Source organism: Schistocerca nitens, chromosome 6 (genome assembly GCF_023898315.1).
Source record: "Schistocerca nitens isolate TAMUIC-IGC-003100 chromosome 6, iqSchNite1.1, whole genome shotgun sequence".
Lineage (NCBI taxonomy): Eukaryota > Metazoa > Arthropoda > Insecta > Orthoptera > Acrididae > Schistocerca > Schistocerca nitens.
Window position 1 is genome coordinate 35,887,263 of NC_064619.1, and position 26,521 is coordinate 35,913,783.

General features: G+C 41.3%; 1 protein-coding gene across 3 annotated transcripts in view; it reads left to right on the forward strand.

Annotated features, from left to right (window-relative positions):
* Positions 1-26,521, forward strand: part of LOC126263034 (sialin-like) — a 276,453-nt gene that overhangs the window by 154,006 nt on the left and 95,926 nt on the right. For all 3 annotated transcript variants that reach the window (XR_007546802.1, XM_049960003.1, XM_049960002.1), the window contains one exon: positions 7,802-7,925. Coding sequence is in view for 2 of the 3 variants with exons in the window: in XM_049960003.1 (XP_049815960.1) it covers positions 7,802-7,925 (124 nt within the window). In the remaining variant the exon portion in view is untranslated. The remainder of the gene's footprint in view (positions 1-7,801; positions 7,926-26,521) is intronic.

Consider the following 26,521-nt stretch of genomic DNA (forward strand, 5'->3'; position numbering starts at 1 on the left):
AGGTAGTGTCTCTGTCCAATTCGGTGTTGCGTGACATCTCAGTGCTGCCTTTAACTGTCGATGAAGACGCTCAACCATGCCATTTGATGCGGGGTGGTATGCCGTGGTGCGTATGCGTTTCGTGCCCAGTAATGTAGCCAATGCTTTGAAAACGTAGGCTTCAAATTGTCGTCCGTGATCAGTTGTAATTCTCGGTGGAACTCCAAACCGGGCAATCCAACCACGAAAAAATGTTTGAGCTATAGTTTCTGCAGTGATGTCCTTCATTGGAAATGCCTCAGGCCAACTAGTAAATCTGTCAATCACCGGGAGGCAATAACTGTAGCCTTCCGATGTCGAGAGTGGGCCGATGATGTCAACATGCACATGGTCAAAACGCTGATTTGGTGGAAGACATGTGCCTAATGGTGCCCTGACGTGCTGCGTGATTTTATTCCTCTGGCACGCCAAGCATTGCTTCACAAATGCTTTACAGTCTGTGTGCATACATTGCCATACAAATTTTTGTTTGACCAATCTGAGTGTGGCTCTCACTCCTGGGTGTGACAGATTGTGCGTTGATGCAATTGCCTGTGTTCTGAATTGCTGTGGCACAAATGGACGTATCTTTCCTCTTGCTACGTCACAGTACAACTCAATGCTTGCTTCATGAACTGTCACGAGCTGTAGCTTCAATCCTTTCTCTTGTTGCAATAGATCACGCAACTCACTATCACATTGTTGCGCATGCGCGAGGGCGTCGTAATCGATGGCCTTTGTCACCGCTTCCGCCTGTGCGATGTCATCTGCTACTGTGGACACTGCTTCTATGCGAGAAAGTGCATCAGCTGGAACATTTAGCTTCCCTTCCACATACACAATGCTGGTCGTGAACTGGCTGATATAACCTAAGTGTCGCAGCTGCCTGGGCGATGCTTTCTCTGGTTTTACCTTAAAGGCATAGGTAAGCGGTTTATGATCTGTGTAAATCGTGAACTGTCGCCCTTCTAATGCGTGTCTGAATTTTTTTACTGCCGCATAAGCGGCGTACAGCTCACGGTCATATGTTGCCCAACGTTGCTGAGATGGTGACAACTTATGACTATAAAATGCAATGGGCTGCCATAACTGATCAATTTGTTGCTGAAGTGCGGCACCAATTGCAGTGGGCGAAGCATCAACCATGAGAGCGAGTGGAGCATGCGCGACCAGGTGTGCTAATTGTGCGGCCTCTGCTATAGCTTTTTTTATAGCGTGAAACGCGGTGTCCGCCTCGATAGTCCAATGCACACTGTGGTTAGGTTTAGGTGCGCCTTTAAGTAGTTTATTCAATGGTGCAGTTATCAGTGCATGATTGCGAATGAAGCGTTGGTAGAAATTCACTACTCCAATGAATCGTCGTAATTCTCTGACTGTGACAGGGCGGGGGTATTTGTTTATGGCCTCTACTTTACTGTGTGGCGGTCGAATACCCTGTGCATTCACCAAATATCCTAGAAAGTGGGCCTCTTTCTCACCAAAAACACACTTGGCAGGATTAATTACTAGTCCATGTGTGCGTAGACGGCCAAACACTTGTGCCAAATGCTGTAAGTGCTCCTCTTCTGATGCAGACATCACCAATAAATCATCTATATACACATAGCAAAAATCTAAATCTCTTGTAACCTCATCCATAAAACGTTGGAAGGTCTGGGCGGCATTACATAGTCAGAATGGCATTCGGGTGAATTCAAATAGACCAAATGGTGTTGTCACCGCTGTTTTAGGAATGTCTTCTGCAGCTATAGGGATCTGATAGTAAGCTCGAATTAGATCAATGGTAGAAAATATAGTCTTACCGTGAACATTTGCAGAAAAGTCTTCTATATGTGGAACTGGGTACCGGTCTGGAATTGTCCTTGCGTTGAGTTGGCGATAGTCACCGCAGGGGCGCCATCCATTCTTCTTTTTAGGCACGATGTGAATTGGGGGTGCCCAACTGCTACTAGAAACTCTGCAGATACCTTGTGACAGCATGCTGCGAAATTCCTGCTTTACCACTTTTAGCTTTTTGGCCGTTAAACGTCTAGGCGGAGCGTGAGTTGGCGGCCCTGGCGTGGTCAAAATGTGGTGGACGGTTGTATGCTTGACTGGTGGGAGAGTAGGCGATTGCTGTGTGATCTCGGGGTATCCTTTCAGTAATCGTATATATGGTGTGTCGCCGGTGACTGTGCGTACCGCTAGTGGTGTGATACAACGGACTTTTCCTGTTGTATGCAGACTAGTAGTCAAATCTATTAGTCGCTGACGTCGCAGATCTGGCAGTAAGTCGTAGGAGGACAAAAAATCTGCTCCGATAATAGGCTGTAATATATCTGCCACTGTAAATTGCCATTCAAACACACGGCGTAGCCCCAAATTAAGGAATAATGTTACTCGACCGTATGTTCTAATTTTGGAGTCATTGGCGGCGTATAGATAACAGTCGTCGCAGCTCCGGCGTGATAGGCGGTTTGCTGGATATACGGACACTTCTGCGCCTGTATTGACGAGAAACTGTAGTTTTGTTTCGCGGCTTGTCACAAAAAGTCGGCGAGTGTTTGCGCTGGAAGTTATCGCTGCTACGGTGTCTGCCTCGTGTTTCCACTTGCAACGTGGCGTACACTTTCGTGCATCATTACCAAATGTCTTGTGGTACCAGCATAAGTTCTGTAGTGATGGTGATCGATTGCGACTTCGTGACCGTCGGCGGCGTGGCCGTTGTGCGTTGTTTGTAATGCAGCTACCTGTGCGGTCAACTCTGCCAGTTGTGACTGTAGGGAGACTAACGTCACTGTGGGCGAATTTTCTTGTTGTGGCGTTAATGTTGAGACACTTGATGTGGGATACATTTCAATTAACCTGTCGGCCGTTTGTCCCAGTGCGTTTAAATCGCCTGCACATACCGTGAGAATTTTTTGAGTATCTGACGGCAACCGAAAGAACCATATATTTTGTTGTGGATTGGCAGGAGACCAACCGACTAAATTGAGAGGAAGCCGAAAGGCACGCGTTTAAGCTCACGCAGGCTGGCGTGAGGTCTGGAACAGGACAAGGAAATTATAACTTAAAAAAAGGAGGTAACTGGTAGAATACTTAACTTTAATCCATTAATGTTGAACGTCGCTCTTGTCTGTACATTATTTACAATATCAATAGTAACTGATAATGGCGCCTTGCTAGGTCGTAGCAAATGACGTAGCTGAAAGCTATGCTAACTATCGTCTCGGCAAATGAGAGCGTATTTTGTCAGTGAACCATCGCTAGCAAAGTCGGCTGTACAACTGGGCGAGTGCTAGGAAATCTCTCTAGACCTGCCGTGTGGCGGCGCTCGGTCTGCAATCACTGATAGTGGCGACACGCGGGTCCGACGTATACTAACGGACCGCGGCCGATTTAAAGGCTACCACCTAGCAAGTGTGGTGTCTGGCGGTGACACCACATATTTCGTAGCACATCATCAGTTACAGTGTTACTTGCCAGTGTGCGCAAACGTCGTAAGAGTTGTGATGGAGTGCGATCTCCGAGTTCTTCAGTGCGCAGTAACTTCTCTAGCCGTTTTGCCTCTGATTGTGACAAACGCGTTATTAATGCGTTTTTAATGGATGCATAACGATCGGTATCCGGCGGTGCGGCTAGGATATCTTGTACTTCTGCTGCTAGATCTTCTGTAAGTGCTGCAACCACATAGCTATACTTAGTTTCGTCAGCCGATATTTGTGCGAGGACGAAGTGGCTTTCTAACTGGACAAACCACAATAGATTAGATTAGATTAGATTAATACTAGTTCCATGGATCATGAATACGATATTTCGTAATGATGTGGAACGAGTCGAATTTTCCAATACATGACATAATTAGGTTAATTTAACAACATACTTAAGTTAATATAACAACTTTATTTTTTTGTGTTTTTTGTTTTTCTTTATTTTTTATTTTTATTTTTTTAATATTTTTTCTTTTTTTCTTAATTTATATCTAAAAATTCCTCTATGGAGTAGAAGGAGTTGTCATTCAGAAATTCTTTTAATTTCTTCTTAAATACTTGTTGGTTATCTGTCAGACTTTTGATACTATTTGGTAAGTGACCAAAGACTTTAGTGCCAGTATAATTCACCCCTTTCTGTGCCAAAGTTAGATTTAATCTTGAATAGTGAAGATCATCCTTTCTCCTAGTATTGTAGTTATGCACACTGCTATTACTTTTGAATTGGGTTTGGTTGTTAATAACAAATTTCATAAGAGAGTATATATACTGAGAAGCTACTGTGAATATCCCTAGATCCTTAAATAAATGTCTGCAGGATGATCTTGGGTGGACTCCAGCTATTATTCTGATTACACGCTTTTGTGCAATAAATACTTTATTCCTCAGTGATGAATTACCCCAAAATATAATGCCATATGAAAGCAATGAGTGAAAATAGGCGTAGTAAGCTAATTTACTAAGATGTTTATCACCAAAATTTGCAATGACCCTTATTGCATAAGTAGCTGAACTCAAACGTTTCAGCAGATCATCAATGTGTTTCTTCCAATTTAATCTCTCATCAATGGACACACCTAAAAATTTGGAATATTCTACCTTAGCTATATGCTTCTGATTAAGGTCTATATTTATTAATGGCGTCATACCATTCACTGTACGGAACTGTATGTACTGTGTCTTATCAAAATTCAGTGAGAGTCCGTTTACAAGGAACCACTTAGTAATTTTCTGAAAGACAGTATTGACAATTTCATCAGTTAATTCTTGTTTGTCAGGTGTGATTACTATACTTGTATCATCAGCAAAGAGAACTAACTTTGCCTCTTCATGAATATAGAATGGCAAGTCATTAATATATAATAAGAACAACAAAGGACCCAAGACTGACCCTTGTGGAACCCCATTCTTGATAGTTCCCCAGTTTGAGGAATGTGCTGATCTTTGCATGTTACGAGAACTACTTATTTCAACTTTCTGCACTCTTCCAGTTAGGTACGAATTAAACCATTTGTGCACTGTCCCACTCATGCCACAATACTTGAGCTTGTCTAGCAGAATTTCATGATTTACACAATCAAAAGCCTTTGAGAGATCACAAAAAATCCCAATGGGTGGTGTTCGGTTATTCAGATCATTCAAAATTTTACTGGTGAAAGCATATATGGCATTTTCTGTTGAAAAACCTTTCTGAAAACCAAACTGACATTTTGTTAGTACTTCATTTTTACAGATATGTGAAGCTACTCTTGAATACATTACTTTCTCAAAAATTTTGGATAAAGCTGTTAGAAGGGAGATTGGACGGTAATTGTTGACATCAGATCTATCCCCCTTTTTATGCAAAGGTATAACAATAGCATATTTCAGTCTATCAGGGAAAATGCCCTGTTCCAGAGAGCTATTACACAGGTGGCTGAGAATCTTACTTATCTGTTGAGAACAAGCTTTTAGTATTTTGCTGGAAATGCCATCAATTCCATGTGAGTTTTTGCTTTTAAGCAAGTTTATTATTTTCCTAATTTCAAAGGGATTATGTAACCAGAATGGTGGAGGTTTTATCGTCACCCTGTTAATTGCACTGCTGGCTTCAGGTTGAATTGAGATTGGCGAATCGGTCATTATCGTGCTGAAACGAGCGCGACGCGGCTGGCGCCGAAGTTACAAACGTGAACGTTGCGGAACTTCGTTAAACGCTGAAGCCGACGCGGATGTTAACGTAGTTCGTCGGGTGTCACCAAATGTGGGTGTTTGAGAAAACAATTCCTTTATTCCCACATACATTTAGCAATAACAGAACACTACTCACATGAATGAATTGTGTAGACATGAACAGCACGGAATAACTAACAAAAGCTAAGTCAAAGAATAACTATATCACTGCACGTAAATTAACACTTCACGGAATGTTTATGAAGCACTGTACACTTTAAGGGATCGATTGTCAGAAATAGGTCACTACAAATCTACCACAACCAAATCAACCGATTCCAACGTAACGTCAGTTGTTTTGTCCTCATTTTAGTTACTCACAAGGGAACCTCCCCATCGCACCCCCCTTAGATTTAGTTATAAGTTGGCACAGTGGATAGGCCTTGAAAAACTGAACACAGATCAATCTAGAAAACAGGAAGAAGTTGTGTGGAACTATGAAAAAAATAAGCAAATTATACAAAGTGAGTAATCCATGTGTAACATAAGCAGCATAAAGGACAAGTCGTGTGCAGGTGTGCCGTGGTCCCGTGGTTAGCGTGAGCAGCTGCAAAACGAAAGGTCCTTGGTTCAAACCCTCCTTCGAATGAATATTTTAATTTTTTATTTTCAGACAATTATGTGAGGCACATGCCGTCACCGGTGTCGTATAGAATATATCAGACGTGTTTTCCTGTGGAGGAATCGGTTGACTTATGACCTTGCTATCAAATGTTTTCGGTTCCCGTTGTAGAGGCACGTCCTTTCGTCTACTAATCGCACGGTTTTGCGGTGCGGTCGCAAAACACAGACACTAAACTTATTACAGTGAACAGAGACGTCAAGGAACGAACGGACAGATCATAACTTCGCGAAAAAGAGAAGTGAATTTTTCACTTGAGGAAAGACTTGAACCAATAACCTCTCGTTCCGCAGCTGCTCACGCTAACCACAGGACCACGGCGCTCACGAGTCGACGCTGTACATGAAGTTGCTAATCTTGCGCATGGACTACTCAGTTTGTATATTTTGCTTATTTTTTTCATAGTTCCACACAACTTCTTCCCGTTTTCTCGATTGATCTGTGTTCAGTTTTTCAAGACGTATCCACTGTGCCAACTTATATCTAAATCTGAGGGGGGTGCGATGGGGAGGTTCCCTTGTCAGTGTATAGTAGAGCTGGGCAAACGATATTCACGTTCGAGCGGGATTTCCCGATACAACGCAACGTCTGCGCTTGTTCGAACTACCACATGACATTTGACTCACGCGGCGCGAGTGCAAGGAATAGAGAAGACACTATGAACAAGCCACAACAGTAAACTATGACTCTGTATAATTTTCACGATTTCGTGGAACAGAGGAGTAACCAGCGTTAAGTCCTACAATTGCACAAACTCGTATTGTGTTTAAACAAACCTCTCCCCCCCTCCAACACTTGACTGCAACTAGCATCATGTTATGAACTAAATATGTTTGCATTTAATTACTTGGAAGATAGAAGGCACCACAATTCCACCAGTGGATCTAATGAACAATAGTGAGTAAATAAAGTGTGCTGGTCATCTGTGAGATGCTGCACAACCACAAGGACATCAACATCAACTTTTTAATTCTGCACAGACATTATCTTGCACTTGTTACTTTATGTGTAACTTTTTTCAGGCTGAAACACTTCTTTTTTATAAACATTACTAAAATACTGCACCAAGGTAAGATCTGTTGACAGAACAGGATGGTTTTAAGTCATCACATAATATTGCTTTCTTCCAGTCATCATGGGTCAATGTTTGATGCCTTTCGTGTCATTCACATCACGGCAACTAGTCTTAGATGGTGATCATGGGCATTGAGTCTGGGTTAAGCTAAGATTCCAAAAATACATTGACTGTAATGGTGACAGTTATGATGTCTCTTTAGTTCTGCATTTATCAGTAGTTTTTAACACTGAGGATGGTTTTTTATACGCTTCTACTCTTTACTGATGATCTGTCCATAATGCATGTTTGCCATCATACCTTGCGCACTGTCATTCATTCCTCTGATTGTGAACTTAAGAGTTTACTTGTTGCTCCCACTCAGCCACATGGCTTTAATTTCATCAGTTTCATATCATGTTTCAGAACCAAGAATACCCGTGGAAGAATCTGCTGACATCGACGCCTGTATGGGCAGTGCTGGTGGCCAACTTTACAGCCAACTGGGGCTTTTACACACTGCTCACAGAGCTGCCCACCTTCATGAAAGGTGAGTCTTCCTGAAACACACCTAGCTACTCAGTCAGCACTCATTTAGAAATATTGAGACTGGATTGATGTTTTCACTAACTGACAAAAGTGGGAGGTGAAATGAAAAACTGTTACTCTTTGCCCATGTACCCATGATGAACTTCTGTAGTAAGTAAGTTAAGTATGCTTGGTCAGGACTTGAATCAGACACTTATCTTTCGATGGCAGATGCCATTCGCACCTATTGTAACCCCAGTGATATGATTATGTTGTAACACCTTGTTTCTCCCAAGTCAGCTAGCCCAACAGTGCACAGAGTGAAACTGTTTGAAACTGTTGGACCTGGAGGCATGTTGAACATTCGATTCAGTGAGTGAAACAGTCACAGAGACTGAGCCCGTTGGGTAAGCTCAAATCCCAGTGTACTACATCGCTGGTTTGTGACATAGTTTAAACTGCAGTACTTGCCTTGACTGCCTACCTGGAAAAAGGATTTGAGACGAATACAAAGAATGTCTCAGTATTCCTTGATCTCTCAACTTTTTATGCCACTATTTTAAAAGAAGGCTTATATTTAAACTCATCAAGGGCATACCATCCATGTTACAAGATCCTCACTGTGATAAAAAATATACTTGGTAATACATTTTTGAAACCCATACAGAACATTTCCATATAAAATTCCAAGATGTAACAATTACTTGTCACAGGATTCAGTACTGCCTGCAGTTCTGTTCAGCTTGCTTATTTACGACTATCCAGAAATGTTACCTTGCAGTTTTATCTATACAGATGACAAGAACCACACTATACAAAGAAGAGATGTCAATGAGTTGGAGACTGCACTGTCCAAAGACCTTCAGAAGATGAATTAATACTTTTATAAAATGACAAGCTAGAAAGAAATATGTTCCATTACAGTAATAAATAAGCAAATTATCAACCTACGAGCAGGTTCAGAAGTTACATACTACCATAGTGTCTTACCCACAAGGACCTGTATGTAACCTTAGAAACATCCTTAACCTGCTGGTGCCATCTTCATAAACTATCTTCTAAACCTAAAACCATAATAACTTACTGGGAAGACTAGCAAAAACTTCACAAGGAGCAAATGCAAATACTGCTGTGAGTGACTGCTTTAACATAACAAATTCACTAGCTGAATATTTCTCTGCCAAATGGCCAAATAGCACCCACAACTGACCGGTCAGTTACCAGCTGCACTACATGATAAGACTTGTATCTGGTATGTTGGTCTCCACTCTTCTTCATTCTGAAAAAACATCCATTCTCATGTCAAATGGTGTAATGCCCTTGCTAGGTTACAGTCCAGGAAACTAAAGAACTGCTCCCTTTACATTTATCAAGAAACAGAAAAAAGTGCTGCAGTGAGACTGAAACCACACAAACCTGCCCAAGAGATATTCAAAGAATTAGCTGTGATATATTTTACATCTGATGGAATGCGAAGACAAGAATGATCTCAGTGACATCCTCAAAGACTTGTCAACAAAAGTGATTCTTGTCCAAAATTGATTAAGTTCAGCCACCTTCTTTCCACCTGGATAAAACAAGTAGGATCACTCAAATGTTTGATGAACTGCATATTTTCCATGTAATTGGATCTGGTTTGAGTCACCTGCTTGTGACTGTGTTGCAAACTATCACATACACTGAAAGAAGTGCCCCTATGAACATTCACTGGAAAGCTTAAATGCAGACTTTGTTCTGAATTTTCAGTTTCAGCCTCAAATGACAGGGTGGGCAGTTTGATATCTGGCCCGTTGTAGGGCTCTTTTGTTCCCAATGGGCTGAAACTGGGACAGAGGAATCCCTAATAAAGAATATTTTGGAAGAGATTTGCAGTTCGAGCATCTGCCTGATAACTAAGGGAAACTTCCCAGAAAGCTTATTGGAAACAGGAGAGAGGGAAAGGGAGAGTGGGAGGGGTGGGAGGGAGGGAGGGAGGGAGGGAGGGAGGGAGGGAGGGAGGGAGGGAGGGAGGGGGGGGAGAGAGAGAGAGGGAGGGAGGGAGGGGGAGAGAGAGAGAGAGAGAGAGAGAGAGAGAGAGTATGTGTGTGTGAACTTATCACTTGAGAACTCATTAGGCTGGAATAATTGGACATTTGCCATGGGAGACCGACAGAGAGCTTTAACGCCTGCATCTCTACAGTATTTTATTTCCTCAATTTTAAATATATTTCTGTGTGCAACCTTTCTTGGAATCACTTGTTGCTGTAGCACCATGCACTAATTAATGGACTGGCCAAGCATTTTAGCAATTTTATATCTCTGTTTTGAGCATCATTAGTTATTTCACTGTCCAAATAACAAAGTCATCGACTACTTTTAGTGTTTCATTTCCTCATCTATCTCCCTCCTGATCACATGATTTAATTAGACTACTTCCATTATTCTTGTTCTTTGCTGATGTTCTTCGTATAATCTCTTTTCAAGACACTGTCCATTCTGTTCAGTTGCTTTCCAAGTCCTTTGCCTTCTCTGACAGAATTACAAAATAATCAGCAAACCTCAAAGTTTTTATTTCTTCTCCCTCAATTTTAATTCCATTTCAAAATTTCTCATTGGTTTCCTTCATAGCTTGGTCCACGTTCAGATTGAATAACGTGATGGATAGGACACCCTGTTTAACTTCCTTCTCAAATACTCCTCCCTTTCATGTCCTTTCAACTACTATAACTGCACTCTAGTTTCTGAAGTAGTTGCTGATAACCTTTTTCTACCTATATTTTACCATTGTTATCTTTAAAATTTCAAAGAATGTATTTTTATCAACATTGTTAAAAGCTTTTTTAAAATCTACAAATGCTTTGAATGTAGGTCTGCCTTTCTTCAATCCCATGTGACGAAGCAAGCCAGGATAATTTTACTTCCCCTCTTGTTTTGCCATCTGCCTCCTTAAATAAGTTTTTCACTTTTAACTAATTACTACACTACTGGCCATTAAAATTGCTACACCATGAAGATGATGTGCTATAGACATGAAATTTAACCGACAGAAAGAAGATGCTGTGATATGCAAATGATTAGCTTTTCAGAGCATACACACAAGGTTGGTGCCATTGACGACACCTACAATGTGCTGACATGAGGAATGTTTCCAACCGATTTCTCATACACAAACAGCAGTTGACCGGCAATGCCTTGTGAAACGTTGTTGTGATGCCTCGTGTAAGGAGGAGAAATGCGTTCCATCACATTTCTGACTTTAATAAAGGTGGGATTGTAGCCTATTGTGATTGCGGTTTATCGTATAGCGACATTGCAGCTTGCGTTGGTCGAGATCCAATGACTGTTAGCAGAATATGGAATTGGTGTGTTCAGGAGGGTAATACAGAACGCCGTGCTGGATCCCAATGGCCTCATATCACTAGCAGTCAAGATGACAGGCATCTTATCCGGATGGCTGTAATGGGTCGTGCAGCCACGTCTCGATTCCTGAGTCAACAGATGGGGACGTTTGCAAGATAACAACCATCTGCACGAACAGTTTGATGACGTTTGCAGCAGCATGGACTATCAGCTCAGAGACCGTGTCTGCAGTTACCCTCGATGCTGCATCACAGACAGGAGTGCCGCTGCGATGATGTACTCAATGATGAACCTGGATGCAAGAATGGCAAAACGTCATTTTTTTTTTTGGACGAATCCAGGTTCTGTTTACAGCAGCATGATGGTTGCATCCGTGCTTGGTGATATCACAGTGAATGCACATTGGAAGCGCATATTTATCATTGCCATACTGGCGTATCACCTGGCGTGATGGTATGGGGTGCCATTGGTTACACGTCTCGATCACCTCCTGTTCGCATTGACAGCACTTGGAACAGTGGACGTTACGTTTCAGATGTGTTACGACCCGTGGCTCTACCCTCCATTTGATCCCTGCGAAACCCTACATTTCAGCAGGATAATGCACGACTGCATGTTGCAGGTCCTGTACGGGCCTTTCTGGTTACAGAAAATGTTTGACTGCTGCCCTGGCCAGCACATTCTCCAGATCTCTCACCAATTGAAAACGTCTGGTCAATGGGGGCCGAGCAACTGGCTCGTCACAATACGACAGTCACTACTCTTGATTAACTGTGGTATCGTGTTGAAGCTGCATGGGCAGCTGTACTTGTACACGCCATCCAAGCTCTGTTTGACTCAATGCCCAGGCGTATCAAGGCCATTGTTAGGGCCACAGGTGATTTTTCTGGGTACTGATTTCTCAGGATCTATGCACCTAAATTGCGTGAAAATGTAATCACATGTCAGTTCTAGTACAATATATTTGCCCAATGAATACCCGTTTATCATCTGCATTTCTTCTTGGTGTAGCAATTTTAATGGCCAGTAGTGTATTAACATATGTGAGCATAATCCGTATTTTCATAAAAGAGAAAGGTTGGTCCTCAGTTTTAAAGAATATAACACCAGATCTAATTTTGTTCTTAGTTTTATGTATGTAATAGATTTTCTAATTTCTTTTGACAATTCCTAGTTAGTATCTTTCATTATTGGGCAAAATCAGTGATTGTTTCATAACTTTATTTATTTATTTATTCAGCATGCATATTATCACATTCATGATATTGGACCTGCCAGTGAACAGAAAAGTATAAAATAGTACATATTTACATCATGTATAAAATCATTGGTATCAACACATCTTTATAACAAAAACATTATTCTGCTTAATTAGATTATAAAATTATATACATACATGCAGATAGAATAAAAGCTAGCGAAACCCCTTGACTGATTTTACTAAAACTATTAAATACCAGTACTTTAGTTTACTAGGCATAGTAACATACTGCACAAAAGCTAGGTGCATAATTAGATACATACATGGATAAAAGAAGTTTGGTTTTTATCTAGGAATGGTTGATAATTATGAATTTTTGTTTAGAGAATTATGAAGCAGACCTAGAGATTTTATCAAAATTCCAGGTATTCATTAATTCTGTAGAAGCTGTTGTTTATTAGTAGATTATTTAGTTCTTTTTTGAATGTATTAATGTTTGGTATTTTTTCATGCTATCTGGCAATGCACTCTATAGAATTTTTGGTTTGTTAACTGCACTGTTCCATATATTGATTTTCTGTGCACATCCCTATGATAGTCATCCATGTTTCTTGTTCGATAATTGTGGATCTCCTTATTCAAAGCTGAAACTTGATGGCCCATTTTTCAGTAGACTATGCATTTGTGCGTAATAAGCACTTAACACTGTTTCAGTATTGCAGCAATCTTTAAGCACTCTTAATATGTAATAGTACTTGCTTAATCTTTTGTTAACCATTTCTACATGTTTTTCCCATCTTAGATGCTCATCCACCCATAATCCTAAAAATTTTATGCGATTCTTTTGCTGAATTTGGCTAATCGATAATGTGAATTTTACATTGGTCCTATTTTTGTTCCTTATATGGTTGAAGTTCATCCATACAGTTTTCTTTCCATTGACAACAAGTCATTTGTCTTTAAACCTTTTTTTTGCCACTTCTGCTGTTTTGTCGACTTTTTTCTGCAGTTCATAATCATTCTTCCCTTTTATAATTAAGCTGGTATCATCAGCAAATAATATGGTATCAGCTGTTGAAAACTGTTGCGGTAGGTCATTAATAAAAACCAAGAATAACTATGGTCCCAATGCTGAGCCCTGGGGCACCCCATAATTAACTCTTTTATATTCAGAATGGTACACATTTCCATCCTGAGAATTTTGTACTCTTTGTTTCCTATCAGTTAAATATGATTTGCACCACTCGTAGGAAATACCACGGACACCATAATTGCACAGTTTTAACAGCAGTAGATTTTGCTTTATAAGATCAAACACTTTGGAAAGCTCCAAAGACAACCCACAGATCAGTTCTTTGTCCTCAATTACTTTGTAAACAAGTTTTAGGAAACTCAAGAGTGCCCTTTGTGTAGATTTACCTTTTCTGAAACCATCCTGTGCATTTACAAGAATTTTATTTTCCTTTAGGAAGTCTAGCAATCTGTCATACATTATTCTTTCAATTATTTTCGAAAATACAGATAATAATGATAATGGCCTGAAATTTTTAATGCCAAACTTGTCACCACTTTTATAAACGGGTACTGCTGTTAATTTTGACATTTTCATCATTCCGGCTCCCTTTAAGTTACCAAACAATCATTGATTTCAACCTGGAACAAAGATACTAACTAGGAATAGTCAAAATAAATTAGAAAATCAAATACATAAATAAAAATAAGCACAAAATTAAATCTGGTGTTATATTCTTTAAAATTGAGAGCTAACCTTTCTCTTTTATGAAAATACAGATAATACTCAAGTACGTTAATGGTAATTAGTCAGAAACGAAATATTAAAACTATGAAAGTGACAGTAATGATGTGAATGAAATAATTGACTTTCCTTGCTCTCTAATATTTTTAAACATAACATATTATGCCAAGTTTGCAAAGAAAGAGGACTGGAATTGAAAATTACTTCACACATTGGTTTGTCATGTAAAATGTTATTGAAGTGTAACAAATGTGCTGCAGAAGTTTTGTTTTCTAATTCTAACAGTATTCCTCATAGTGGTAATAGTGGAAAGAAGGTGTATGATATAAATATTAGGCTAGTTTATGGCTTGTGTTGCATTCACAAGGGCAGTGCTGCAGGGACAAAGTTATTTGGAATTATGGACTTGCCAAAACCACCAACCAAGTTTGGATTTTATAATGGATTGGTGGGGTCTTCTGCTGAAGATATTGCTCAAGCAACAATGAAGAAAGCACTTGAAGAAGCTGTGACAGATAATGGGAAATGTAGAGATTTAACTGTTGCTTTAGATGGCTCATGGCAACGTAGAGATCATAAATCTCTAAATGGAGTTGTAACAGCTACCAGTGGAGATGTAAGGGCAATACCAAGGACGAACATAGTGAAAGTTGTGAAGCAAATTTTCACGGCACGAGTGGACCGATGGAAGTAGAGGGAGTGAAGGCAGTTTTTTCCAGATCACAGGAGTGGTATAATGTACGATACACTAACTATCTAGGAGATGGTGATTCTAAGGGATATAAAGCTGTAGAGGAACTCAAACCTTATGGCAATAAGGCATTGGACATGTGCAGTAGCGCATGGGGGCTCGCTTAAGCAAACTAAAGCAGCTTAATGATGGTAAGACCCTTGGAGGAAGAGGAAGATTGACAGATGAAGCAGTTGATAGATTGCAGAGGTATTATGGGTGTGCAATTAGACAAAATACAAGAAGCATTGAGCATATGAGGAGAGCAGTATGGGCATTATTTTTTCATACTGCATCAACAAATGAGCACCCACAACATGCACTGTGCCCCACAGGTGATGACTCATGGTGTAGGTACCAATCAGGAAAGGAATATAACCATAAAAACAACATGCACTGTGCCCCACAGGTGATGACTCATGGTGTAAGTACCAATAAGGAAAGGAATATGCCCAAAAAAACAGTTTGCCAAATGCTGTAATTGATGTAATTAAGCCCATATTTAGAGATTTATCACAGCCAAGTTTATTGGAAAAGTGTTTACATGGGAAAACACCAAAGCCAAATGAAAATGTAAATAATTTAATTTGGATTAGGATTCCCAAAAGAATGTTTGTACAGATAAAAACATTGGATTTTGGAGTGTATGATGCAATGGCAACATACAATGAAGGAAACATTATCAAATGTGATGACATGAAATGCTTAGGTTTCCAACCAGGACACAACACCATTTCCACACTGCGCCTAATTGACGAAGAAAGACTAAGAGGTGCAGGAAGAAGAGACAAAAGTCTACAACATGCAGCAAAGGGAAGGAAAGACCAGTGAAAAGGAAACTAACACTGGAAAAAGAAGAGGCTGCGGATAATCCATCATATGGGGCATGAATGTATTAAAAACTTTGGAAGCTATTTTCTGTAACCTTAAAATTTTCATCTTTGAAGAACATTTTCTCAAAAACTGCTACCAGTATATCAATGAAATTTATACACAATATTGTTTACTTCTTTTCCTTCATTTTTATAACAAATTGTAAAAAAATATTGTATAATTCAAGAGATCTCTGCTCAAACTCTTTGTCTTTACATATGTCTGCTTGTGTCTGTATATGTGCGGATGGATATGTGTGTGTGTGTGTGTGTGTGTGTGTGTGTGTGTGTGTGTGTGCGCGAGTGTATACCTGTCCCTTTTTCCCCCTAAGGTAAGTCTTTCCGCTCCCAGGATTGGAATGACTCCTTACCCTCTCCCTTAAAACCCACATCCTTTCGTCTTTCCCTCTCCTTCCCTCTTTCCTGATGAAGCAACCGTGGGTTGCGAAAGCTTGATTTTTGTGTTTGTGTGTGTGTTTGTGTTTGTTAGTGTCTCTATCAACATACCAACGCTTTCGTTTGGTGAGTTACATTATCTTTGTTTTTAGATAGAATTTATATTTGTTTATACGTCAACAATAGTGACAATATAAGGGGAGATGTGAATTGGAGTTTGTGTTGGGGAGGGTATTTGACTTGGGTAGTTCATGCAGCGATGTTGACTATAATGCTGCGGTGGTGTAATGGTCAGTATATCTGCCTAGTAAGCAAGAAGACCCAAGTTCGAGCCCCGAATGTGACACAGATTTTAATTCACTTCTTCAGCTTCCAACTTTATCGTAGTGAAATAAGTGTTACACCAATAGGCCGTGTGTTAAAACAATTCTTCAAGAAATGTGAACTTTGTGGTTAGGGTTTTACTGCTGGTTGATGTTCAACAGGAAACTATTGTAGCAGTGTGTGGATGTTCACCTGCAACCTATTAATGAGGCCTATCGAAAGTTAAACAATTGTGCAGTGGCCATAAAACTGTGTATTATTGGGGTGTTGTGAATAGTGAAAGTAAATAACTGTGAAACGCAAATGTGCACCTGTCGATTACATCATTTAATGTAGGCAGTACTGCACTCTCACCCCTATTTTTTCAGCCAGTACATCGACACCAAGGACGATCAATGAAGAGATAAGGAAGGCGAACTGCTACAGTGTCCGTTCAATAATGTTTTGCATTATGAAATTTAACCTGCATTTTTTCACAAGTACAGCATCAATGTCTTTGTCTTACTACTAAACAAGCTGTTATCTACAGTTTACAGATGACAAAAGCTGATTGTAGTCTGTATGTCTACTCTCCAAAAGCAGTATTAAGGTATCTGTCAGTGGGTACTGTATGTGCCACTATCAGTTCCACCTGTTTGTGTTCCATTCACCTATAGTGCATGAGAATAACAACAAAATGTATACCTCCAAATGGGCATGAATTCCTTTGATTTTTCCATCCTGGTCACTTTGCAGGAAGTCATATTGTTACCTGTTATTCTCTCAAATGCATTTTGCCAGAATTTTTACAGTTAACCTCTCCATAATGCACATCACTTTCTTGTAACATTTGCCACTGGAATGTTCTGAGCATTTTGGTAACACTCTCAAGATTCCTGAATGGGGAAGCAAAGAAAAAACATCAATCTTTTCTATCTCCTTTTAATATTACCAGTGAAGCCTGGTATCTCAATCTGGCATAAGCTTTTCCTACACTTTATTCTATGTGGTTGTTTCACTTTAAATCACCAGATGCATCCTCTCAGATATTTCATGGTTGTGAATATTGCCAATTATTTATCATCAATGGGGTAATGAAACAATAGTGGATTGTTCCACGTATTTGGTTATTATATGTCACATGTTTATGATAAAGGTCAACTTGCAGTCCTTGCATGAAGTGTCAATCTTTTGGAGCTCTTCCCTGTTCAGTATCATATTCTGGCTTTACAGTTTTCCTGTGTTCAACCCCTGAATAGGCTAGTTGCCCCCTAGAGTGTACCAATAACAGCACTCTAATATTCCCTTGGTGAACTCCCAAAGTTATTTTTATATCTGCCGATTTCTCTCCATGAAGCACAATATAACAAGATATGTCTGTTAGCAAACGTTCATCCATTCACAAAACCAATTCAGTATTCTATAAACTTGTATTCTACTCAATAGGCAACATCACAAAACTGTATCAGACATATCCTGAAGTGAAAGTGGTAGCAGCATTCTCAAAATTACTGTCAGTTTGCACCCTTTCCCCTAGTTACAAAGGAAAGGTGAAATTTTATTGGCCCAACAGTGTTTTTAGATCAAAAATGCAAATATTGTGTTATGTGATGTACTTGGGTGCCAGTGCATATTGCCCAAGATTTCTTTCGAGTAAGTAGATTTCATTTATGATTTGTAATTCGGAAAGGTTTGCAAATCACAGCTCTCACAAGCTTTACAGTGGATTCGAAAGGTTTGAAATCTCAAATTTCCTTATGTGGGGTCCTGCCCACTTGTCTCTTATAGGGTGCCTAAGGGATGCTGCTTTCTCGGATAGCTATCAATTCAAGCAAATCACATTAATGGTTTTTATTACAATAAAGTAGATTGACAATAATTAACTTTGGTTTACAATGGATGCTGCAAGCGATGGGCAACATGCAAATAATAAATGTCTTTCACTGTGTACAGTGCCCATGCAAGTTTGTCACACATTTCGTATGGATCACTAATAATGGCTATCATAGTGCTCTCTTCTAGTCCGTGTCTAGTAACGTCCGTCTTCTACTGTCTGGGCTAGGCTGGCAGGAGCAGTGCTTATTTTCTCTTCGGCTAGAGGCTGCTCCTGTCACGGTGCAGTCCTAGTCAGCGAACTGTTCCCTGACATCATCTCACAGCCTACTCTGCTCTTGCATTTTTTATCTTCGTGCCGTCGCTTGTTGTTACAGCGGAACATTCCTCCTCCTCCTCCCTCCCCCCCCCCTTCAAAGCGACGGACCATCGTTTTGTAGGGAGCTTGACAATGGAGTGAGGCAGGAGCATGGGCGCAGTTCTGGGCCGGAAGCTGTGGCTACAGGGGACGTCATTCGCTCTGGCAGAAACATTCCCCGGAAAATGACCAGAAGGGTACATGTCCACCTGCTGATACCATGAACCTGATGAGGAAGGTGGCGACTGCTGCAGTGTAGGCGGGTCCAGCTCCATCGGTAGGATGAGACGAGGCGACGGCTCCATCTCCATGGCGTCGTCCTGCAGTGTCCTGATGACACTCACTGGTGGCTGCTGTGGCTGCGCTGTCATCTGGATCCGTGAATCTGGGGGAAGAGACACTGAAAGATCACTGTGCACACGATAAAGGCGAAAAGTCAACTGATGATCTCGCCTCGTGCCCACTGTCTGCTGCCACTAAAAACCCTGTAAAAGACCATATCACGTGGTGTAAAGTGATACTTGCAGCCTTCCTTCAGTGCCGGATGCTGAGGAGGGTGGAGCAGGTGGAGCAATGTCTGACCACGGTGACCGTGACGCAATTCCACCGGCGATGGTCCATCACCTGGGTGCAAATGATAGGAGGCGAGAAACAGTTGCAGTGCTTGATCCCTGGTGTGTGCAGAGCAAAGTTTGGCCATCTGCTGCTTGAAGGTACTGACTAAATGTTCTACTTTGCCATTTGACTTTGCATAGAATGGTGCACTAATTAGATGCTGTATGCCATTGTGTTCACAGAATGTTTCATATTCATTTGCCTTGAACTGAGGTCCATTGTCTGACACTATTACTTCAGGTAAACCTTCAAGGCAAAATATAGAGGACAACACCAGAATTGTGCTATGTGACAGTGTCGAGTTCATTGGCACAGCAAAAGGAAACTTGCTATACGAGTCAACCACAATCAACCAACGAGTGTTCCAAAAAGGTTCTGCAAAGTCTACATGCACATGTTGCCATGGCAATTGTGAGTTAATCCAAGCAGAGAATTTTTTGTGCATAGCGGACTGATTTTCTGCACATGTGTGACACTGTGACGTCATCTGTTCTATTTGGGCATCCATACCCTGCCAAGTACAGTGTTGACGACCTAACTGTTTCGTACAAACAATCCCCCAGTGTCCTTGGTGATGTAACTGCAACACCTCTTTTTTCTGAGCTGTTTATTTTGAACAAGAATAACACCTTTCTTTATGGCAAGGCTATGCCAATGTGCAAAGTATCGGCACACTACGGAGTTCTTTAGGAACAAGGCCAATATGTGCAAATGTATGTCAGCAAAATGTTCAAATCTGAATCATCTCCTGTGGCCTGTGCAATTTTCCTATATTTCAGTGTAATAGATTGAATCAATTCACTATCCTGAGCATCACTGTGTCAACAAGATGCTGCAGAAGTGTCAAGGTCTGTATCAGGGCCAATTGAAAGACATGAAAGTGCATCCGGATTACCATGTTGAGCTGTTGGACAATATATGAGGGCGGTTCAGAAAGTAATCTCCGATTGGTCACAGTGCGGGTTGTGGGGGGAGTAGCGACGCCATCTGTGCGTTCACGCACTCAACAGGTCAGTCGGCGTCAAGCCGTGGTCGAGTGAACGTCGTACTTGCGCTAGTTTAGTTTTTGTGGCAGTTTGAAATGTGTGCTGCAATAGAAAACACCGCCAAATGTGAAGTGCATGCTGTCATAAGGTTTTTTACAGCCAAAGGATATTCTGCAGCAGCTATTCATCGTGAGCTTTGTGCCGTGTACGGACCAAGAGTTATGAGTGAAGGAGTTGTTGTCCGTGAATGGGTACGTTTATTTAAAAGTGGATGAGAAAACGTTCATGATGAAGAGAGGAGTGGTAGACCATCATTGGTGACTGACAAACTCGTTCAGACAGTTGATGCAAAAGTTCGTGAAAATCGACGTTTCTCAATGTCGGAGTTGTCTACTGGTTTTCCACAGATTTCTAAGACTCTCTTGTACGAGATAGTGACAGCAAGATTGGGTTACCGTAAGTTCTGTGCATGATGGGTGCCCAAAATTCTTACCGACCACCACAAAACTCAAAGAATGGCCTCTGCATTAGACTTTCTGTCACGTTATGAGGACGAAGGAGAACCATTGTTAAACAGAATCGTGACCGGTGACGAAACCTGGTTTAAGTACGTGAACCCTGAGACAAAAGAACAATCAAAGATGTGGGCACATTCAAATTCGCCTACCAAACCAAGAAAAGCCTCGCAAGATTTTTCTGCCAGAAAACTGATGGCAACGGTGTTTTGGGATGCCAAAGGGGTGTTGTTGGTTGAATTCATACAACGGCCCTTCTTGAGTCCTTCAAGTGGGACGTTATCAACCATCCACCTTACAGCCCAGACCTGGCGCCAAGTGATTATCACCTCTTCATGCATTTGAAGAAATGGCTCGGGTCACAGCGGTTTGATGACGACGAAGAGCTCAAAGATGCGGTCACAGGCTGGCTCCAGGCACAAGCCGGTGATTTTTATGCAGAAGGAATTTCAAAGCTTGTGAAGAGATACGATAAGTGCCTCAATCGCTATGGAGACTATGTAGAAAAATAGTGCAAAGATGTAGTTGTAAGATGTATATATTAAAATATTTTTATTTAACTTGGTGTATTTTTTTAAATCAACCGGAGGTTACTTTCTGAACGGCCCTCGTACAATCTCGTACTAGTATTGAGACAACAACAAAGCCCATCTTTGCAATTTTTGGGCACTTCATACAGGAATCAGTTTTGTCAGATGAAAGAAGGACTGCAAAGGCTTGTGATCCATTACTAAGTAGAATATTCTGCCAAACAAATAGTGGTGGAATTTGGTGATGCCATACACAATAACCAAAGCCTCTTTCTCTTTTTGTGAATAGTTATGCTGAGCTTTGTCCAAAACTTTTGATGCAAAAGCGTTAGGCCTGTCTTTATCACCAATTCTGTGTGAAAGCACTGCACCAATTCCGTAAGAGGAAGCAACAACTTTCAATACAACTAGTTTGTCAGGATCAAAGTGAACTAAGCATCGATCACTGAGCAATGCATCTTTAAGTTTTTGAAAAGCTACTTGGCACTCATCTGTCCAAAGAAAGGGTACATTCTTGCAATGCAAGCAATACAATGGAGCTATTATTTGGGCAGCGTTCGGTATGAACCAAATGTAATAGTTCATTATCCCTAAGACTGACTGCAATTCTGTGATATTGCGAGGAACTGGCAAATCTTGTATGGCTAACAAATGCACCTGAAGAAGATGCACTCCTTGACTGTTTATGACATGATAAAGATACTGCACCTCAGATTTTAAAAAATCACACTTGTCTAGTCTACGCTTTAGTCCTGCTGCAGATAATACACAAAACAAAGCACGCAAATTTGCAACATGTTCTTCAGGTGTATGACCTGCTATGACAATATCATCCAAATACTTTGAACAGTTTGGCACTTGTTCTGTCAGCTGTTCCAAATACCGTTTGAAAATGATGGGTGCAGAAGCACTGCCAAAAGTTGAACACAAATATTTAAACAAGCCCAAATGAGTATTCACTACACTCACTTTTTGAGATTATTCATCGAGCAGTATCTGAAGATACGCATCGCGCAAATCAATTTTGGAAATGTAGCATCCAGTGTCCAATTTGTCCATGAGATCCTCTGGGCATGGCAATGGGTAAGTATCAATCACAGTTTGTCTGTTGACTGTAGACTTAAAGTCAATACAGAGGCAAATGTGAGCTGAATATCTGGGGAGCAAAACCAGTGGACCTGCCCACTGACTAGCTGATATGGGCACAATAACTCCGCTAATTTGCAATTCTTTAAGCTCAGCAGCAGCTTTGTCCCATAATGCAATGGGAACAGTTCTGGCCTGGCAAAAGTTTGGCTGAGCATCATCTTTCAGAGTAATTTGTGCAACAAAATTGTTAGCCAAAACCTTCAGAAAAGGGTTCCGGGAAATCTTTTAGCAAGCTAGCTACACTATCTTTTGCATGGAATGCAGACACTGACAACACATTCCCCTGTACGTTAAAGCCAAACAAATCAAAAGAATCAAAACCAAATATGAAACAATGGAAAATCCAGGGTAGAATGTAACAATAGCAGAGAAGGAAAGTTGCTACTCACCACATAGCGGAGATGCTGAGTCACGATAGGCATAACAAAAAGATTCACACAGTTATAGCTTTCGGCCATTAAGGCCTTTGTCAGCAGTAGACACACACATACACACATGCACACATGCACACACACACACACACACACACACACACACACACACACACACAACTTGCACACACGTCTGCAGTCTCAGAGAGCTGAAACCACACTGTGAGTGGCAGCATGAGTGCATTATGGGAGTGGCGACTGGGTGGGGGTAAGGAGGAGGCTGGGGCTGGGAGGGGGACAGATAGTACGGTGGGAGTGGCGAACAGTGAAGTGTTGCAGTTTAGACGGAGGGCACAAGAGAAGGTGCGGAGGGGGGAGGGGATAAGTAGCAGAAAGGAGAGAAATAAAAAGATATTAAAAGATTAGATGTGGCGGTGAAATGACTGCTGTGTAGTGCTGGAATGGGAACAGGGAGGGGGCTGGATGGGTGAGGACAGTGACTAACGAAGGTTGAGGCAAGGAGGGTTACGGGAACTTAGAATGTATTGTAGGGAAAGTTCCCACCTGTGCAATTCAGAAAAGCTGGTGTTGGTGGGAAGGATCCATATGGCACAGGCTGTGAAGCAGTCGTCGTGATGAGGGATATCATGTTTGGCAGCGTGTTCAGCAACAGGGTGGTCCACTCATTTTTTGGCCACAGTTTGTCGGTGGCCGTTCATACGGACAGACAGCTTGTTGGTTGTCATGCCTATATAGAATGCAGCACAGTAGTTGTAGCTTAGCCTGTAAATCACACAGGCAGGCTACCTGTGAAACCAGTCATGTGATCTACAAGCTAAGCTGCAACCACTGTGGTGCATTCTATGTAGGCATGACAACCAACAAGCTGTCTGTCCACATGAACGACCACCGACAAACTGTGGCCAAAAAACAAGTGGACTACCGTGTAGCTGAACACGCTGCCAAACATGATACCCCTCATCTCAATGACTGCTTCACAGCCTGTGCCATATGGATCCTTCCCATCAACACCAGCTTTTCTGAATTGCATAGGTGGGAACTTTCCCTACAATGCATCCTACATCCCCATAACCCTCCTGGCCTCAACCTTCATTAATCACTGTCCTCACCCATCCAGCCCCCTCCCTGTTCCCATTCCAGCACTACACAGCCGTCATTTCACCACCACACCCAGTCTTTTAATTTCTTTTATTTTTATTTTTATTTCTCTCCTTTCCACTACTTAGCCCCTCCTCCCTCCGCACCTTCTCTCCTACCCTCCATCTAAACTGCAACACTTCACTGTCCGCCACTCCCACCATACTATCCCTCCCCCTCCCCACCCCAGCCTCCTCCTTACCCCCACCCAGTCGTCACTCCCATCATGCGCTGGTGCTGCTGCACGCAGTGTAGTTTCAGCTCTCTGAGACTGCAGATGTGTGTGCAAGTTGCGCTTGCATGAGTGGGTGTGTGCGCGTGTTTGTATGTGTGTCTACTGTTGACAAAGGCCTCAATGGCCAAACGCTATGATTGTGTGAATCTTTTTATTGTGCCTATCGCAGTTCAGCATCCCTGCTATATGGTGAGTAGCAACTTTCCTTCTCTCGTATTGCTACATTCCATCCTGGATTTTCAATACATAAAATGTTTTTCCTAGATTGGGGATGGGTTGGTGTGGAAAATTTTGTCTCAGTACATACCTGTTGACTCATTTCTTTTGCATTACTGATCATTTGTCTGAAAGTGAATCCAGTTCATATTACAACAGTTAAGAAGTTGAGTTACAGAACATTAACTCAATACTGCACACTGGTATAATACATATTTACATGAGCAAGTTCCGTATTAGAACAATGTTTCAGGTTTCAAGCCACCATTGCACAAATTTCAGATATTTGTTTTCTGCTGCCACCCAAATATGAGTGCCATCTTCACTCCTCTATCAACCATGCATAGATCGTCGTGCTGGACAGAAATTTCCTCGTGGCCTGCTCTTCCTCTCACCCTGTCAGTGAGACTGAGCTCAGAGCAGGCCCACAGGCCACAAACAGTGCAGCTGTAGCATAGTGTGGGATCGTCACATTTCTGTTGGCTCCCCCAAAATGCATACCCTGCCCTCTCCACACAAAACTGGAGGCTATTTTCAGTAAAGAATATAAGTATTTGCAGACTCAGACTTACATAAAGGAGAACCCAGTTAAACACGTGAATCCCAGTGTGTAGAAGCCTGCTAGTTAGGTACAATGGAACAGATGTTAAATAAAATTTTTAATATAGTAGCTATGAGTACAAATGAGTAACATAGCTTAGTGCCCCCAGCAACTGAAGTCCAGGTGCAGTGCACCCCTTGTACAGCACCACCTGTGGCAGATGTCTTAGAATCCTACATCAACTTTGGATGTATTTTGGTTTTCAATAATTTTTTAAACAAATAGTTTTATGAGATCAGGGCAGTAGCAGCTATACTTGGTGGTGCCAACGCTATGGAAGGCAAAGTGTTAAAGGCTCTGATTATGGGTTGTAACAGAGTCAACAATTTCACTGAAGATCTGTCACCCTGATGTTGTTCATAAGCACTTTTACCTTATTTAAGTTTTACCATCGTCTCATCTCCGTTTCTTGATGCTGTGGACCTTCTGTGCAGTGCCACTACTTGTGCCATGGGTCTTCTTTGTCATGTGCAGAATATCAAGGGCTGTAAGACAGCTCTGTACACTTCAAGCTATGAAGTGAAGTGATGTAACTGCCTTTTAAAGAACTCTTTTGTATTTTGTTGCTATTATATAACATTCATATAAACTGAGTGAGCAGATCTCATATAAGCTTCAACATTTTCAGAGTGAATCCCATAACGACACAGAAGAAGGTGATGTTTCTCTTCCACTTTGCTCAGTTGTTTCTGGGCTTTCATACTGTAGCCAGTGTCTTTTCCTCTCTGCATTCCAGAACACTGCCAAGCTGTGATGCCCAAGCAAAAGAACACCTTCACAGCAGGAGGAGATGCTCAGTTGCCAGCTTGGTTTGCCGATGTTCTTTGCTCCTTCTTCTTTCATCATCTCTGCACATATGCAACACAAAGTGTGCACAGTGGTGATCCTCTAGATGCTAAGTACCTAAACAGCTTTTTACAATAACGTTTGCTTGTGAGGAAGAGATGGAATTACTTGTTACTCCACAAGGGAGAGAGCAGTTGTATATTTGATATAATAAATCTGATGAAGCACCAAGCCTAGCCGCACATAATGTATCAGAATTAAAGCAGACAGAAGCAGTTTTTAGGTCTGTAAAAATGGCAGCTATGTCACAAGAGACCAGTACACCAAAAACTCATGCCAAACTCTGACAGTTTTGCAGCATATCACATCAATTAACAAATGTGGATCACCACTACAAAATTGGCAAGCTCCCAGGAATCAGACAAGCTAAAATTTCAAAGTTAAAGTCACTGCAAGTGTACAGTCAACTGCAAGTGTACAATCAGTGCCTGATCAATCAATGTACTGGTAGCTCAAACTGTAGAAAATTCTCTGCTGACAGAACAGCTCATATAGCTAGTGCAAAATAACTTGGCATGTGTGAAGAAAAGCAGTCTCATTCTGAATGCTGAGTGAGTCTGTCCCTTTGTTCTGAAGGGGCAGCCACCTCAGTTGCCTGCCATCTGCCA